The sequence below is a fragment of the Gossypium hirsutum genome, chromosome D10, assembly GCF_007990345.1.
Source record: "Gossypium hirsutum isolate 1008001.06 chromosome D10, Gossypium_hirsutum_v2.1, whole genome shotgun sequence".
NCBI lineage: Eukaryota > Viridiplantae > Streptophyta > Magnoliopsida > Malvales > Malvaceae > Gossypium > Gossypium hirsutum.
The window spans coordinates 30,683,810-30,698,848 of NC_053446.1; the positions used below are offsets into that span (position 1 = coordinate 30,683,810).

Below are 15,039 nucleotides of genomic sequence, written 5' to 3' on the forward strand. Positions count from 1 at the left end.
ACGTATATCAATATCATATATAGACTACAATAGCATCGGTTAGGCCTTTTAGTTTTTGAAGCAACAAGCATTGGTATCCAACAAAGTTGAACTTTGATCTTCTAGTCGAAATATTAGTAAGGAAAGAGATAAAAATAATAATAAAAATTTTAATTATAATTAAATATATTTATCAATATATGTTTATAAGTCCTCAAAGACTTTATTATTTTGGTGGTTTAATGTGTATGAGAATTATGCATAGCCGGTGCATCAAATCATTTAATATTTTTAACTTCATATGTTTTTTTTGTTTAAATTTAATTTTAAATATATTATTTTCACGTGCATGCAAATATGATAAGATTTCTAGTTAATTTTACTTGTGAATAAAGAGATAATATATATTTTACAAAGTAGGCAATGATAATTACACTTTACAAGTTATAAATTAAAACAAATTAACAGTATTATTCTCAATTAATTCTTCTATAAAATTATACTTAATTTAAGTAATTGTTCTGATATTCTTTTTTGAAATAATTTTAAATTAGATTGATTGAAGTTTGAATGAATAAGTTTTTATAATCGAATTGAATTCAAGATTAAAATTTCACATTGGGGTTAGAATTGATACATCATGCAGTTAGATATGATGTCATATCAGAATGATGATTAAAGTTAGCCTTCGTAATTTAAATTGTTATGATATATTAGTATCTATATATAAGGAAAGCCTTAAGGCCTTTCACAATGCACATCTGATCGTGTTTTTTTTTTTTTACATGCAAATGTTACCGAGTAAATTTTAATTTCAATCTCTTTACTTTTTTAGATGTAAAAATAGTTTAATTTTAATTTTATTATTATATTTCGCTCAAAAAAATATTAAGTCTCTATTTTTTTTATAATTATATAAAAATGATTAAATTTCAATTTTAATCATTATATTTTGCTTAAATTTTATATTCAGTTTCTACACTTTAATTTTTACATAATTTAGACATCTGCCCGTTCTTTTTTCTTTTCTTTTGACATGAAAAAATAATGGTTAAATTTCAGTTCTAACCCCTCTACCTTCTCAAGATTATATAAGAACGGTTAAATTTTAGTTTTGAGCCCTATATTTCACTCAAATTTAAAATTTAATCTCTATACTTTTATTTTGACATAATTTAGACACCTGACTATTCTTTTTTTCTTTTCTTTTGACATGAGAAAATAATGGCTAAATTTCAGGTCTAATCCAAATATTTTTTTAAGATTATATAAGAATGATTAAATTTCAGTGTTGATCCCTATATTCCAGTTGAATTTGAGATTTAATTTCTATAATTTTGACATAATTTATATTAAAATGCTGAGGTGAACTTTTAAGAATTATTAATACCGTTAAAATTTTCTATTAAATTCAAAATCATTATAAAGTCATTTTTTGTTACAAGGATACCAAGGTGGTTTTTTTATTATTTCAAAATGTTACACTGGCAAATTTAAAAGAAGGATTTCAACAGTATTAATAAATTGAACTAGATTTTAAAATTAGAAAAGTAGAGGGATTAAATTCATGAAAATAAAAGTATGGGGATTAAATTCAAAATATATGAAAAGTACAATAACTTTGAGCTTACTATAATATTTAAATTTTTACTGTATAGTTTAGTACAAAGAAATTAAATAATCATCCAAATGCGAAGCGTGGGAGAGAATCATACTAGTAAATTAATTAAAGATAAACCAACTTGGACATCCAATCACTATAAAAAAAATATGAATATCAAAATTTATTTAGATATATAATATCTTAAACAATATTATAATACAAAAAACAAAATATCTATCTAGTTGATCTTATGACTAACTGCTACAGAATCTTGCAAATAGTACTTATGGTATTACGTAGGTTGATTTCCTTTTAAAATATACATTTATAGATTCTTTATTCTTCTTGTTATTTTTCAGTATCTTAACTTACAGTATGATTCTCCCACAATTGTTCTGAGTGCAGTGTATGTCAAACTCCCTTTTGCTATAAATTGAGTTCCTTAGATACAACTTAAGCACGTGTATCTCCTCAAGTTTAGGGTGATCCACGCTTTGTATTAGATTCCTATTGCCTCCAAACTTGTCGGAAGTAGAACTAAAGTATGCTGGGAAAGTTGAGGAAATCAGTGGCAAAATTGCCATTCCATGAATCAAACTTGGCCTTGAAACAGGTGAAGTGTGATGCTTGTATAGAGGAAAATGGAGTGTGTAAATGCGATAATGGTGGCATCGAGGGCATGGTGATGACAGAAGATGCTGCTGGTCAACAAGCTAGGTCGGGGAATAGCTCTTTTCTTCATGCCGTCTTGAATATGAGTAGCATGCTCATAGGTAATTAAGCCTTCCTAATCCTCACCATGTTTATTTATCTTCATTTCTTCATTAAATATATATATATGCATGAAACATGCAGGTCTTGGTCAGTTGTCAACTCCATATGCACTAGAAAATGGAGGATGGGGTTCAGTTTTCCTGCTTGTAGGACTGGGGTTTATATGCACCTATACTTCTCACGTTCTCGGAAAATGTCTCGATAAGAATCCCAAATCGGAAAGCTTTGCAGATATAGGAGAGAATGCATTTGGGAGAAAAGGAAGAGTTTTAACAGCAACCTTCATCTACATAGAAATATTCATGGCCCTTGTGTCTTACACTATTTCACTCCATGATAATCTGATCACAGTGTTGTCAAGGACCCAAATTAAGCTACCAGGGGTGCCTAATCTTCATACATCTCAGCTCATAACTGTGGTTGCTGTTTTGATAGCACTTCCAAGTCTATGGTTGAGAGATCTTTCTTCTGTATCTTTCCTTTCATCAGGTGGTATCCTCATGTCACTCGTTATCTTTATATCAGTGGTCTGCACAGCTGCTTTTGGAACTGTTGAGGCTAATCACAGCATACCCTTTTTACATGTGAAAAACATTCCTGCCATATCCGGTCTTTATATCTACAGTTATGCTGGCCATTTTGTTTTCCCCAACTTATACAAAGCCATGAAAGATCCATCCAAGTTTACTAAGGTTGATACCTACTATCCTTTTTATCTTTTGTTATATATGTTTTCAACATATACACTACTGTTGCTGTTGCATATAATTTTAATCATCCAAGTCAAACAATCTCAAGTGGTTTAAACCTTCCTTATAAAACTATAATTTTGCTTTCCGTAAATGCTTAAATTAGTGCTCAACCTTTAATTGCTTAAATAAGAATTTTTCACGTACTTTAACTCGATTTGTAAAAAAAATTAAGTAAATGTTGATGTATTTAAAATAAAACACATAATACTTGAATCAAATATTGTTTGAAAAGAAGAAATTTGTCAAAACATAATTTGAAACTTGCTATTCGATAATTGATAAGCCCTTATTTAAACATTTTAAAAAAGGTTTGCTCTTTATTTGAATATTTTTAAAAATATTAGACCCTTATTTGACCATTTTAAAAGGTACTTCATTTGAATATTTTTATAAATATTTTTATAAATATTAGACTTTTATATGATAATTTTCAAAGGTTTTATCCTTACATAAACAACCCATTTGAACATTTAGCCCACTTTTTTTTTTTACTTTCCGTTTTATTTCATCAGCTGGGAATCTGCTTACGTTTTGGGTATTCCTTGATTCTAAACTTGAACTTGAAGTTAGAATCTAAGAATCAAGTGTTTATTCATGCATGAAGCATTTTCTACATGTACAGCAAGAATATTGTTAACTGATCACCTTATGTCTGCACTTTGATTCCAGGTATCTATTGTTAGCTTTGCAGCATGCACACTACTTTACACTGCTCTAGCATTCCTGGGAGCCAAGATGTTTGGGCCAGAAGTCAACCCTCAGATCACCCTCAGTTTGCCCCGACATCATTTTATCACAAAAATTGCATTATGGGCAACTGTGCTAACTCCCATGACTAAATATGCACTTGAGTTTGCACCTTTTGCCATTCAGCTCGAGAATAACTTACCAGATTCTCTGAGTTCTCGCATGAAGTTGATCATAAGAGGCTTCGTAGGCTCTATTCTCCTTCTAGTGATACTCTCCCTTGCTCTTTCGGTTCCATATTTCGAGCATGTGCTGAGCCTCACCGGCTCCCTCGTAAGCGTCTGTATTTGCATGACTTTTCCCTCTGCTTTCTACATCAAGCTTTCATGGCCTCACATATCCAAACCTGTCCTCATTCTTAACCTTTTCCTCATCGCTTTTGGTTCAATTCTTGGAGTACTTGGAATCATTTCATCAGCAAAGATGCTAATAAAAACCCTACTCAGAGCTCGCTCAACTTGACACGGGTCTGTTAATCTTGCTTGTTGGATTTCTCCATTTTCTCACTTGCTTAATAAGGAGTCCTGATGATAGACAAGTCAAATAGTATTGGAAGCATAAGAAGATGACTGCAGCTTCATTTTGCTCTATCATATTCTTATCTTTTACCATACTATTTATCAAAGATGCCATGCCAGTGTTGATACCAGGCGGTTGAACTTTGAAGGGATGTCTTGTTAGAGTCTTATTCTGTATTAATACTTATAATATACTAACACTTGAGTATGTTCTTCAGAAGTGAATTTTTGCTTTTACTTCTACTTTTACTTTTACTTTTACCAATTCTAGTTTATGCAAATCTTTATATAGACGGACATATAACACATAACTGAAAAGAGGTAAATTAACCGCTCAATACATAATTAAAAATGAGTAAACTTCATTTAGTTATGCTAAAATTTCTGTTTTGATCTCCCAACTTTTAAAACTTACAAAATATCACCCAATTAGCCATTTCTATTTCTATTTCCATTAAGAGGATGAGTTGGCTGTGCAAAAATTGGTATAATAATAAATTTAGTCCTCAATTTTTACATATTGTGTTAAGTTGATCATGACTTTTGAAAAAAGATAACCCTCAACATTACAGATTATTTCAATTTGATCCTAATTCTTAAAAATTCAATAATATATATAAATACATAAATATTTTCAAAAATATATAATAAATTTAAATATATATAAATTATAAAAATTATAAAGATAAATAAATAAAAAATAAAAAACATATTCTTATATTATTCTTTTTTTTTCCTTCTCTTTTCTTTTCTTTTTCTTTTTCCTAATTGAGACTGAAAATTCTTTTTGAAGCAAAAGTAAAACCTCAAAAAATAGTTACTAATATTTGAAGAAAACTCAAAAGACAAAATATGTTCTATGGGATAATTTAGTGGCCATTATTGTCGCATTTGGCATCCCATCAAAATATGCTGCTTAGAAATTGAAACTGGCTTTGATCAACTAAAATCTAAATTAACAAAGAAAGCTGAAACGTCTTTTAAACTGCAAGACAAAAAAAAGAGGAGGAAGTGTTTGGTTTGATAATGGCATTTTGTTGTATGACTTATTGTGGGAAGGGAATCGATCTGTAAGTTTATCATTCATTTACTGCTTATTTAATACTGCTACCAATGTTTACAAATGTCTTCCTTTCGTAGGGTTTTTATTATTATTGAATTTTGGTTTTAATTTGAGGAATGATAAGGGCTTAAAAAGTATGGGTTTTATTTAGTTTGTGAAACTATCGTATGGATGTTGATTATTTTTAATTTTTTCTTCCATTCTTATGTATTGGATTCCTGAGAAAGGAAGAAGAATGCAATCTTAAACTTTAAACTTTGCTTCCTTTCGGAACTGTGATTTGAGAAAGGAAGACATAATGAAGGTAGATATAGGTAGTTGATTTTCATTTAAGCTTCAAATTTACACTTAGGAATCAAAATGATTTCCACTTTAGAAGAAAGGTCTTTCGTAAGAATAAACACTCAAACTCCCACCTTTAATTAATCAACCATCATTGAAATAAATCAAAAGCATGTAAATAGGAACACCTTACCATTAAAAATCTAAAAGTTTTAATAATTTATATATATTATAAGTTTTTTTTTGAAAATATTTATGTAATTTTATTTATTATTTTGATTCTTTTTAAAATTAGGATCAAATTGAGATAATATGTAAATTTTAGGGTTACTTTTTAAAATAATGAGTAAATTGACATAATATAAAAATTTAAGAGCTAAATTTATTATTATACAAATTTTTGAAATGCCACCCCACCTTCCGTCAAACATGAAATGAAAAAGACAAATAAATATGATTAATTGAGTAACCATTTTGAAAGTTTTAAAAATCGAGTGGTTAAAAAGAAACTTAAAATATAATTCGTGACCTCCAAGTTTACTCATTAGAAATTTATATATTTTGAATAACTTTTTTCAAATATAACTAATATTAAAAAAACATTTTTAGGCAATTTACAATAATATAATTCACCGTATATAATCATTATATTTTCATTTCAGAATGTAAAAAATATATATGTTATCTTTCAAAAATTTAAAACTCTTACATACTCTAGATCAAAATTTCTAAAATATTTTTAAATTAGATGCCTTATAAAAAGTTTTCAAAAATTTTATAATAAATCAACTAAAAAAATAACTTTGGATTTTGTAAGATCATTTTTTTATTTATTGAATGATTGTAAAGAATAATAAGAGTTGAACCGCTACAATTTTATTGTCTTTTCTTAGTAAATAAATTATGTCCTGAATAAATTAAATCTATAAATTAAGATATTTATTAATATTTTTTAAAAAATTGAAAGGTAAATTTTCATTACAAATAGAAGTAAACACAATAGAGATTCAATATTGTTGAATATTGGCAATATCCCATGTTAGGAAAAGATAGAAAGAGAGGGGGTTTGGTTTGTTATATATAGAACCCTTCCCCCTTAGGTTTTATCATCCCAAAAAATTCTCTATTGTAATATTTCTAGAGGAAATATTAATTTGGTAGTGTCCGAGGACGTAAGCTAAATTGGCCGAACCTCGTTAAAACTCTGGTATTTTATTTCTTATTTGTTTGCTTATATTTAATAGCTTTATGTTGGTTATATTTATTTAGTTATTATTGCTATAAATATCTAAGTGAGTTCTGTCTAGTTGCTGGGTTTTAAGCGGGACCATTTGTGACCCCTCCAATTTAACTGGGAATTTTCTTAGTATAATTGTTGGCATAATAATTATCTAAATATTTCTGATAATATTGTTATTAATGTTATCGTCGCTTCCACAACAATTGGTATCCGAGCCAAGGTTTTGTAGTATGCTCTGTGTTTACAGCTTAGTCTGATCTTCCACATCAGAAACATTTCCGAAAGCTTGTGGGTATTCAGCATTTGGTGGCTATTAAATAGAAGCTATGGCAAAAATGACAGAAGAAAAACCATCCACAGCAACAACTTCTACCTCGTACATCTTGTCGAGGGTTGGAACTACAAATACGAGATTTGCAGTGGAAAATTTTGATGGAACAGGTCATTTCGGCATGTGGCAAAGCGAGCTTCTAGATTCCCTCTTTCAACAAGGTCTAGATATTGCCATTAAGGAAGAAAAACCAGAAGGGGTTGATGATAAAGAATGGAAGACCATCAACCGATTGGCATGTGGTACAATTCGATCATGTCTTTCCAGAGAGCAGAAGTATACATTCAGTAAAGAGACTTCTGCAAGTAAATTGTGGAAAGCATTGGAGGAGAAATTTCTGAAGAAGAACAGTCAAAATAAGTTACATATGAAGAAAAGACTGTTTCGTTTCAGTTATGTTCCTGGTACCACGATGAACGAGCACATTACCAATTTTAATCAGCTGGTGGCTGATTTGTTGAATTTGGATGTGACTTTTGAAGACGAAGACTTGGCGTTAATGTTGTTGGGATCGCTTCCAGAGGAGTTTGAGTACCTTGAAACTACTCTACTTCATGGAAAGTCGGAAGTAACTTTCAATGAAGTAACTGCTGCATTGTATAGCTATGAACTACGCCGAAAGGATAAGTTGAAAGGTTCAGGTGAAGCAGAAATGGAAGCATTGGTAATAAGAGGTCGTCAGCAAAGTCAGTCTAAGGGGAAGAGAAGAAAGTCCAAAGGTCGAGTTGTTGCCAAAGATGAATGTTCTTTTTGCAAAGAAAAAGGACATTGGAAGAAAGATTGTCCAAAATTGAAGAAAAAAGGGAAGACTCCGCAAGATGCAAATGTTGCAGAATGCAATAGTGAAGCAGAGTCAGACTTTTCTCTTAGTATGACATCTTCAACATTACATGCAGATGAGTGGATCATGGATTCTGGTTGTTCCTATCATATGTGTCCCATTTGGGAATGGTTCTTTGAATTTCAAAAACTAGATGGAGGGGTTGTTTACATGGGTAATGATAACACATGTAAAATAGCCGGGATAGGTTCAATTAAACTGAGGAGTCATGATGGATCTACTAGAATTTTGCGGGATGTACGATATGTCCCAAAGTTGAAGAAGAATCTCATCTCTTTGGGGTCGTTAGAATCTAAAGGCCTAGTTGTGACAATACGAGATGGAGTTCTTAAAGCAACTTCAGGAGCATTGGTGATGTTGAAAGGCATAAGAAAGAACAATCTGTATTACTACCAAGGTAGTACAGTGGTCGGGACAACAGCAGCAGCAATTTCGAGTACCAAGAAGGACGCTGAGGCAACACAGCTGTGGCATATGCGTTTGGGCCATGCTGGTGAAAAATCCTTGCAAACTCTAGCCAAACAAGGATTATTGAAAGGTACAAAGACTTGCAAACTTGAATTTTGTGAGCATTGTGTTCTGGGAAAACAACGAAGGGTGAAATTTGGCACTGGGATTCTCAATACTAAAGGTATTCTAGATTATTTGCATTCTGATGTATGGGGACCGTCCAAGACTCCATCACTTGGAGGAAGACGTTATTTTGTCACCTTTATTGATGATTTTTCCAGAAGAGTTTGGGTGTTTCCTATGAAGAACAAAGATGAGGTGCTTGAAGTTTTCCTTAAGTGGAAAACTAAAGTTGAAAATTAGACAAGAAGGAAGATTAAGGTTCTCCGATCAGACAACGGTGGAGAATATAAAAGCGATCCATTCCTGAAGATATGCTAAGATTGTGGTCTAGTAAGGCACTTCACCGTAGGTGGAACACCGCAACAGAATGGGGTGGCAGAGCGTATGAATCGAACGCTTGTGGAGAAAGTTTGATGTATGTTATCTAATGCTGGATTAGATAGAAAGTTTTGGGCTGAGGCTGTGACGTACGCTCAACATCTCATCAATCATTTGCCATCATCTGCTATAAATGGCAAGACTCCTTTGGAGAAATGGTATGGAAAACCTGCTACTTATTATGACACATTGCGTATTTTTGATTCTATTGCATATTATCATGTGAAAGAATCAAAGTTAGATCCAAGAGCAAAGAAGGCTCTATTCATGGGCTTCAATGCTGGTGTTAAGGGATATCGCTTGTGGTGTCTAGAGGCAAAGAAGACGATAATCAGTAGGGATGTTACCTTTGATGAATCTGCCATGTTGAATAAGGTAAATCCAGAAGAAGTGAGTAGTACTTCGCAACAGGTGAAGTGTACTCCGCAGCAGGTGGAGTTTGAGCAGAGAGTGGTAATTCTAGCAGAAGGTACCACTAGTGATTCTTTATTGGCAGATGCAGAGTCAGATGAGGAAGAGGTTTCTACCCAAGAACCTCAACTGCAATCAGAGCCAATTGCAGTCATAAGGCAGAGACGAGAAATTCAGAAACCTGCTCGTTTCACTGACATGGTAGCTTATGCACTTCCAGTTGTTGATAATATTCCATCCACTTACACCGAAGCCATTCAAGGTTTAGAGAATAATAGATGGTTAGGTGCAATGGAAGAGGAAATGCAATCTCTAGAGAAAAACAAGACGTGGAAGCTGGCACAACTACCAAAAGGGAAGAAGGCGATTGGTTGCAAATTTGAAGACACTATTGAAGTTTGTGTTATGAGAAGATGTTCGAAGATGTGGAATATCGCCAAGGTGGAGATTTGTTGAATATTGGCAATATCCCACATTAGGAAAAGATAGAAAGGGAGGGGGTTTGGTTTGTTATATATAGAACCCTTCCCCCTTAGGTTTTATCATCCTAAAAAATTCTCTATTGTAATATTTCTAGAGGAAATATTAATTTGGTAGTGTCCGAGGACGTAAGCTAAATTGGCCGAACCTCGTTAAAACTCTGGTATTTTATTTCTTATTTGTTTGCTTATATTTAATAGCTTTATGTTGGTTATATTTATTTAGTTATTATTGCTATAAATATCTAAGTGAGTTCTGTCTAGTTGTTGGGTTTTAAGCGGGACCATTTGTGACCACTCCAATTTAACTAGGAATTTTCTTAGTATAATTGTTGGCATAATAATTATCTAAATATTTCTGATAATATTGTTATTAATATTATCGTCGCTTCCGCAACAAATATAACATTCATTACCTAAGTTTAATTGATAACTCGAGCAAAAGAGGTCAAGATTAGGCACTTAATGCGTTAACTTCATAAATTTTTATAATTTATCTTCAGACACTTCAAAAGTACTTTTATTAAGTTATTATATGCATTTTCAATCATTTTTGAACTTCCTAAAATAAGATCAAACTGTGGTCATTCGAGGCTTGTTCGAACCTAAAATAATGAAAACTAGGCAACTTAAAGGCTAAAACAGAAGTATTGATACCTAAGGCTAGGTATTGTACCTAGGTGCTATTACTATTCATTTTAACATTCTGACTTCCTATGTGTCGCTACCCATTTGTAGGTACCGAAACCTGAGAGCAAGGATGGCAAAAACATGTCTAAAACCACTTCAAATCATACCACATTGATCTCCAATCATTCCCAAGCATTAACCAACATTTCTAAACCCTAAATACATCCAAATATCATGCAGACCAAGTATGCTCCATTAAGATTCATATAACTAACAATAGAGTAAAATTTGTCTAGATGCCACCCATTATTGTACCGTATACATATGTCGATGTCCATGCCATTTCTAGTAACAAAAATATGATTTTCATGCTCTTCAAGCCTTTTTTTGGTGATGAAATGTGACTGAGGTCGACAACTCCCAACAGGAACTTCAAAATGATCTTCTACCTATAAGTTAGAAAACAACGTGTTAAGCTATATTGTAGCTTAATAAATACACGGAGAATTCAAGCTTACCTTAAAATTATTTAACTTAAACATATAAATACAAATAATATAACATAACAATTTACTTAAAACAATATTATAACTTTAGCTCTGGGCAGGAACAAAGCCATTTTTTTTGGGTGGGGTGGGAGGGGCGGAATTAAGTTGTATATTTTGACATTAGTAAAAATACAATTTAACCATTTGAATAGTCTATATCTTTATCATTTTTAAAGGATTAAATCGATTTTTTATCATATTGGGAGGCTAAAATGCAATTTTTCCATTATTAATATAAAATTTTATAAATTATAAAAGGTTTAAAAGGGTAATATTTCCATTTTAGAGATTTTTATATAACGTAGCGGGTACAACCCAATATCTAGTTGGTTTGATAAATCCTTAAAACAAACGCAAAATGCTAACGATTAATACAAATATTACCTAAATCTTTTGAAATTGTTGGGGGTGGTGCTGAAATTGTGATCTCTAAAAATCATATTTTTTCATTCATTTATTCAGTGAATTAATAAGCATTTGTTTATAGATCGGGGCCCCTGCCAGTCCCTTAGCTCCACCCTTAGTTGTGGGCAGCCCTACATAGATTTATAAGTACCAAGACTATGATGTTGACCATGTAGGAGCATTTGAATTGCCACACACCATTCTTTCTCTATTGAATAGTTATTGACTTAAGTATCAAATGGTGTCTCAAAGTACAAACTTCGATGCTGTCTAACATGTTTTCTACCTTGTAGACCCATTAAAGCATCAACTAGTCCTTTTTTGACCATTCATAACAATAAACCTCAATAAATTTTATTAGTGGAATTTAAAAGCTTCATGGTTTCTTAAATAATTTTCCTATTTATTAACCTTATATCATGTAGATATGATGCTTGCAAATGAATTCATGTCATATAATCACAAACCACAAACATTATATTTGTCATTGAATCCATACGTGCATCCAAATTCCATCATTCAAAACAAAACTCCCAACTTAAATAGACTATTGAGCTATGTGGCTATCTCTGCTGCCATATAGTTTATTAGTCTTTTTATTTATTTATTTAACATAAGGTTTGTTTATGCACTGATATGATAGTGTTGATTGACAAGTTTAATTGGTCTTATTTTGCGTACAAGTAACTTAAATTTGCAAGTTACAAGAAATGTACTTGTAGTAGTTGTGTTTGGTGAATTTTTTTGGATAAAAGTCATAATGTTTGACAGAATTATTATTACAAAATATTCAACACTTTCTTCCTTTGTTCTTTTTTGTATTCTTTCAATTTGAAACACTAATAATTGGTAATCAAAGTTGCTATCTTTTAGGGCATGAGTTCTTTGTTTTGTGTTCTTTCTTAAAGAAAATTCTGCTTGAATTACTATTCCTATGTCATAAGGAAGTTTCTCTCCACCTCCACCTCCCATCTTTGTTGGAGAAAACTATCACATTTGGGTAGTGAAGATGAAAACTTACCTCTAGGCTTATGATCTTTGAGATGTTATTGAATCAAATAGGGAGCCACCACCTTTGAGAGCCAATCCTAAACTATCTTAGGTTAAGCAGCATAATGAAGAGTGTGCCAAGAAGTATAATGTCATGTCTTGTTTGTAAAATGGTGTGTCTTATATGATTTTCACTAGGATTATGGCTTCTGAAACTCCTAAACAATCTTAGGACAAGCTAAAAGAAGAGTTTCAAGGGTCAAAGAATACAAGACAGCAACAACTTATAAATTTGAAGAGAGATTTTGAGAATCTAAAGATGAAAGATAGTGAAACTATCAAACAATATTTTGATAGAATCATGGTTATTGTTAATAGCATTAGACTACTTAGAGATGTATTTAGCGACAAAAGAATTGTAGAAAAGGTTATTACTACTCTCCATGAGAAGTATGAGTCTAAAATCTCATCCCTTTAGGATTCAAGAGATTTCTCGACAATTTCACTACCTGAGATGATAAATGCACTCTATGCTCAAGAGCAAAGGAGAGCAAACAGGTAAGAAGAACATTCAAATGGTGCATTTCAATCTAAGAGTAAAGAAAATGCAAGTTTTTCTAATAGTAAAGGAAAGAATAATTGGAATGACAAAAGGGAGAAACCAAGAAGATACAAAGATAGTGCAAGAGATGGTGGAAATAAGAAGTATCTACAATGTTCACATTGCAAACAACTACTCATTTGGAGAAATATTATTAGTTTAGGCCTGACATACAGTGTAGATCTTGTAAGCAGCTTGGTCACATGGAAAGAGTTCACAAGAATAAAAGGCAACAATAATAATAAATGTGTAAGCTTAAGCTATTGATGGGAATCAAGCTTAGGAGGAGTGGATGTTCACTACATCTTGCTTTACAACCAGCAGTAAAACTAAGAAGAACTGATTGATTGACAGTGGCTATACAAACCACATGGCTTCATGTGAAAACATATTCAAGGTGATTGACAAAACCAGCATTTCAAGGATTAGAATGGGCAATGGGCAATGGGAAATTTATTGAAGCAAAGGGAAAATGAGATGTTTTAATTAGCTTTCCAACAGGTACTAAAATAGTTTCTAATGTACTTTTAACGTATGATGTTGATCAAAACTTGTTTAGTGTTGGTCAATCGCTAGAAAAGAACTATTCAATTGCTTTTAAGAATAGAAATTGCATGATCTATGATCCATTTTGTTGTGAACTTGTGTATGTTTCCATAAATGAAAGAAATTTTATTTTAGACTGGAATTGAGTGGCCTCAGGTGCTTATGCTAGCTTTGTTGATGAAACACATTTGTGGAACAAAAGATCGGGGTATTGTTAAAAAATCGGGTTTGGAAAACGTAACAGAAAATAAATTTTGGGAAAACTTAGAGTTTTAAAAAAATCCAAAACAATAACTTGGTTGTGATATCTAAAGTAATAAACACTTAATCAAAATTGTACCTATTTGATTCGTCTAGGATGAACGTTTATATCGAGTAGTCTTCTCCGCTATCCTCAAGCTCACTCTACCGAGTGTGGGCTTGCTTCAAATAAAAAATTCACAAAAATTACCAGTAGGGTAATTTTGTAATTTCTCTAAAAATTTGGGCCAAGTTGTAAATAAGAAAAATATCTCTAGAAATTTTCTGAAATAATTTCTTCAGATAATTTTCTCTTTACAACTTTCTCTTGAATTCAAGTGTGTGAAAAATAATGACCCAATGCACTTTTATATAGGGAGAGTTTAGAGAGTTCAACTATGATAAACTTAATCACTTTAATATTAAATTAATAAAATACTATTAAGATAAGTATTAAATTTAATTTAATATTAAATATAGTAAAATAATATTAATTTTTGAATAGTTAATCTGAAATCAAATTCTTTAGTAGAGTTCTTGTAGGAGTGTAATTCTTCCATTACTCAACCACTAAAGAACCATCACTGGCAACCATTTGTCGGCCATCAGAATGCTATCGTCGCAGCCGTTGGCACCCTGAGTAGGTTTCGTTGCTACTGATTTGGTTTGGGTTAGTGACAGCCCAACCGGTTCAGTCCAGCAACTGGTTGGATCATCGGCTTGGTTTCACATACCAGGCTCAATTTGACCCATTTTTCGGTCGTGGTCTTGGTTTTGGGCTCTCAGACCTAATTTATGATGTCAAGTCCAATTTTCAAGTTCAATTACTCATTGGGCCAATTGTTTGACTTAAAAATTAATTTCCAAAAATATCATATTAATTTTAATTTAATTTTACTTTATCAAAATTAATTTTCTAAAAAATCACTTAGATTTTCCAAATTAATTTTTCAAGAAAAATTTTTAATCAAATCTCTAGTTGAACAATTCTTATGACTGCCCAATTTAATTTCACGTCGAATAAATCGACTCAATTAAATTATTTCCAAAGCCGTAGAATTTACTTCTAATTCAAATGTAGTCCGATCAAGCTTTTGTTGACCTAGCG

The 15,039-nt window shown here is 31.7% G+C and overlaps 1 protein-coding gene across 1 annotated transcript; it reads left to right on the plus strand.

Moving 5' to 3' along the window:
* The first annotated feature begins 2,058 nt into the window (after window positions 1-2,058).
* On the plus strand, window positions 2,059-4,516 carry LOC107916053 (amino acid transporter AVT1H). The gene is made up of 3 exons (XM_016845220.2): window positions 2,059-2,355; window positions 2,438-3,048; window positions 3,778-4,516. The coding sequence occupies exons 1-3, from the start codon at window positions 2,127-2,129 to the stop codon at window positions 4,315-4,317; spliced, it is 1,380 nt and encodes a 459-aa protein (XP_016700709.1). The 5' UTR covers window positions 2,059-2,126; the 3' UTR covers window positions 4,318-4,516.
* Window positions 4,517-15,039: the final 10,523 nt, after the last annotated feature.